The sequence below is a fragment of the Limulus polyphemus genome, unplaced genomic scaffold (assembly GCF_000517525.1).
Source record: "Limulus polyphemus unplaced genomic scaffold, Limulus_polyphemus-2.1.2 Scaffold2571, whole genome shotgun sequence".
Lineage (NCBI taxonomy): Eukaryota > Metazoa > Arthropoda > Merostomata > Xiphosura > Limulidae > Limulus > Limulus polyphemus.
The window spans coordinates 106,142-110,382 of record NW_013668181.1 but is presented as its reverse complement, the minus strand read 5'-3'; the positions used below and the strand labels follow the sequence as shown (position 1 = coordinate 110,382).

The window sequence follows — 4,241 nt, the reverse complement described above, 5'->3', positions numbered from 1 at the left end:
ATTTATATCATACAGGAAATATAGAATAACTGTAACCCATTTATACCATACAAGAAATAAAGAAAGACTGTAACCCATTTATACAAAACAGGAAATAAATAAAGACTGTAACCCATTTATACAAAACAGGAAATAAATAAAGACTGTAACCCATTTATACCATACAAGAAATAAAGAATGACTGCAACCCTCTTATGCCATACAGGAAGTAAAAAATGACTGTAACTGAAAGTAAAAAATTATTGTAACCCATTTATATAAATCCTAATAAAATGTATTCAATTCAAAATTGTATTTACAATGAAACTCATCACTAAGCTTTCGAATATATATATTTTTGATATAATGTTAAGGTTAATTCACCATCTTGTCGTGAGTAAAGCGCATGTAATTAATACATATTGTACAAGTTGGTCATTCACATCTTCAAAGTGTTATTAAGGTTACGGATGCTCAGAATATGCAAATTCACGTGTATTCTAATTACATCCTTCATTTTTGGATATTCTATCCTAATAAATTTGGAAATATTTTTGTCGATGCAACTGGTGTCACATCTGCGTTTCTACGCTATGTCCGGACATTCGCAATTCCCGAATTCTTTTTTACTTCTTGCTAGATTTGCAGACTGGAAAATGCACAATGTGTGCATACGCTATATTACCAAAGGTACTGAGGAAACACACCTTGATACCGAGGAGGTTCTTTTTAATATGTAATGAACCAATTGTAAGGATATGCTAAAATATGAACTCTAATACCATTACCTGACGCTAGGTGTTCGTAAACTCTTCTTAGAAGACGACATCAAGCATGGAGAGATGTATGGATCTGACTCTTTTGTGTCAGGTCTCATTTTTAAAAATAATAAGAACGTGATTCAGTCGGATTCCGGTTCAGATTTTAGATTTGCCAAGGAGATCACTTGTCACACACTCTCCACTCAAAATATCGCGCAGTATAGCATGATGCATTGGAAAGCTTAGAGAGATCTCGATCATTGCAACGTCACCCAGAATACCACAATTCGACAAGGTATTCTGGTTTTTTGAAATAATGGAATAGGATAACTTTATGGTATTACCCTTTCACTCTTCACAATTGGGATAACAAAGTCATATTCCAAGCATCTTGTAGGTTACTGTCAAATTCAATCCCATCCAATCAAGTCAGTCAGGGATTACAAGGACTAACATGATATATTTCCCTTATTTTACATCCATTTTACATTTTTTATAAATGGGTTACAGTTATTCTATATTTCCTGTATGATATAAATGGGTTACAGTCATTATTTATTTCTTGTATGGTATAAATGGGTTACAATCATTCTTTATTTCTTGTATGGTATAAATGGGTTACAGTTATTCTATATTTCCTGTATGGTATGAATATTGTTGAGGTTTTTAACATTCCCTCTCATAGAAAATTAACACACATATAAAACAAGCGCGCCTAGGATCTGACTTAACCTGATAACACACAAAAAAAAGAGAGAGAGGTTAAGATCGATTTAAGGGAAACAGAAAAAAATACTTTCATCTTTTCGGCCACACTATCTCCATCTGGACCTCCTCCATGATGAAAGCTATTTGGGTGAAACGTTGAACACGTTCTTCTCTTTCTTTTGCAGCCATTTTAACCACTTCTTTGTTGTTGTTTTTCTTTTTAAGGAGAGTACAGTTGCATCCGAGTGGATCTGATCTTTAAGAGAGAGTTTAGCTACTATCTGATCCAGATCTACATCCCTTGTTGCATGCTGGTCATCGTCTCTTGGGTATCCTTCTGGCTGGACCAAAACGCCATCCCTGCACGAGTCTCACTAGGTGTCACCACCTTACTCACAATGGCAACACAAACGTCCGGTATTAATGCGTCACTTCCGCCTGTATCCTACACTAAGGCTATTGATGTGTGGACCGGAGTCTGCTTGACTTTCGTGTTTGGAGCTCTACTGGAGTTTGCATTGGTCAACTACGCCTCGCGGTCACACATGCAGAAACAAGCTGTTAAGCAACAGCGGAAATGGGATATTGAGCATTCTAGTCTGGACAACGATCACGTGGAGGGTGGCGCTGCGGCTTTTGCAATGGTAGGTGCTAGTAACCGTTATTTTTAAAATAATGGTGTCTTTATATTTGCATTCCTCATTGTTAAAATTGACAGTTGAAGGCTTAATACCTTAAAACACGTATTGTACATAAAAATTCAGTACTAACTTGTAATCCGACCAACCTGCTCCCATAAATCTACTCAGAATTCATTGCGTTTATATTTTTCTAATAATTGACATGAAATTCAAAATAGGCTTAACTAAGCATTGTAGTATTTATAAACATAAACTGTTCATATTATATCTATTAAATCTTTAACCTGCCTATCTATATACGGGGTAAGTTAGCATAATCACTCTTTTTTTTTAATGGATGCCACTTTAGAAATTACTAGCTGGAGTATCCATACCCTGGAAGGAAGTTGTGTAAATTCATGACTAATGAAAGGTTATCTTAGGACATAAAAAGTTGCTTCCCTTATATGTAATTGTTAAAAAAAAACACCCATAAGAACTGGAAAACACAAAATGTGAAACCGCAAGTTATTATGTATCTCCGCATGGACTCAATGAACCTCCATACCAAATTTGGTGAAGATCCATCCACAGAAGGTGAGATAGTGGTAAAAAAACGGAAAAAAGTCCATAAAAACAAAAAAAACTGAAAAATTTGTATGTACCCCCGCATGGACGTGATAAACCTACATACCAAATTTGGTGAAGATCCATCCACACCCTGCAAAGTAGTTACATGGACATACCACAGACAATACTATTATATTTATATAGATATTGATTTCAAATAACTATCTCAGACACTGTGTATAACATTGATGAATAGCTTTCTAGACGGACAAGACGATTTAAATTAAATCTGATTCTTTTCGTCGCTCAGAGCTTGGAAACAAAACATTTTATGTTTAACGTGATTTTTTTTTTGATGAACAAAAGAACAACAATGTGTACTTTTACTTTCTGTATTTGAAAGATCAGGACGATGTTTCAAACTTTATTACCATTGTATAAAACTGCCTTGGGGCACTTACGAGTACCCATATAAGTTGTTTAAGGGAGATTATTCATCATCACGTCTCCTGTCGTCATTCATAACAATGTAGTTTTTCCTCAGAACTCACTTCTTCTGGCGCCAAAATCTGTTTTTCTTTTTGTCCCACTACATTTGATGTATTAAAAGTACCACGAGGGTTGTCTTCGGATCATACTGATGTTTGTGACAGTTGTTGACAGGCTTTCAAGGTACAAGATGAATTGGTTTCGTTCATTTTTATCTTGATGATCGAGAAGCTGTAGGTCTTAATTCACTTCTATCGCAAGCTTTTCCAATTTCGAAAATGGAATTCAGGGCTACTAACCCTGAACAGAGAGTAAAGAATGACTGTAACCCATTTATACAAAACAGGAAATATAATATAGAATGACTGTAACCTTCTTATACCATACAGGAAGTAAAACATGATTGTAACTCATTTATACTATACAGGAAGTAAAAAAAAATGATTGTAACCCATTTATATCATGCAAGAAATATAGAATGACTGTAACCCATTTATACCATACAAGAAATAAAGAATGACTGTAACCCATTTATACCAAACAGGAAATAAATAAAGGCTGTAACCCATTCATACCAAACAGGAAATAAATAATGACTGTAACCTTTCAATTTAGGTTGATTATGAAACAAGTACGAAACACTAAAAACATATTAACCTCACAAATAATAACCTTTTTTTCATATATTAAAACACTGCGTACACAATAGCCTAGAAACATTAACTTTACGAATATGGTTTCTAGTTTTCACTTATTGCAACACAGCAAACACTTCAGCGCAGAAATATGAGTGAAGTGTATTTCGTCAATTGTATGACAGTTTTTACACTAATGATGTTGTAAGTAACAGCTTAACGCTGAATATTATGACGGTAGCAAAACATCACTTATCATCTCTCTCTTTGAAACAATATAATTAGAAGTTTTATCAAAATGTTTTGCAAAACTGTGATGCATTGAAACTGTTTCATTAAAAACACGGTAAACCCCCACCCCCAAAAAAACACACTTAATTATGGATGTTTCGGAATTGGTTTAAATTCCATCATCGGCGTTACAACCTTAAAATGTTAGTTCACAATATTTTAACTACAAAAAACAACAACAAAATATT

General features: G+C 34.3%; 1 protein-coding gene across 1 annotated transcript in view; it reads left to right on the top strand.

Annotated features, from left to right (window-relative positions):
- The window catches only part of LOC106467334 (glutamate-gated chloride channel-like), a 24,528-nt gene that overhangs the window by 17,226 nt on the left and 3,061 nt on the right, over positions 1-4,241 (top strand). The window contains exon 5 of the mRNA XM_022395492.1: positions 1,674-2,092. Coding sequence (XP_022251200.1) covers positions 1,674-2,092 — 419 coding nt within the window. The remainder of the gene's footprint in view (positions 1-1,673; positions 2,093-4,241) is intronic.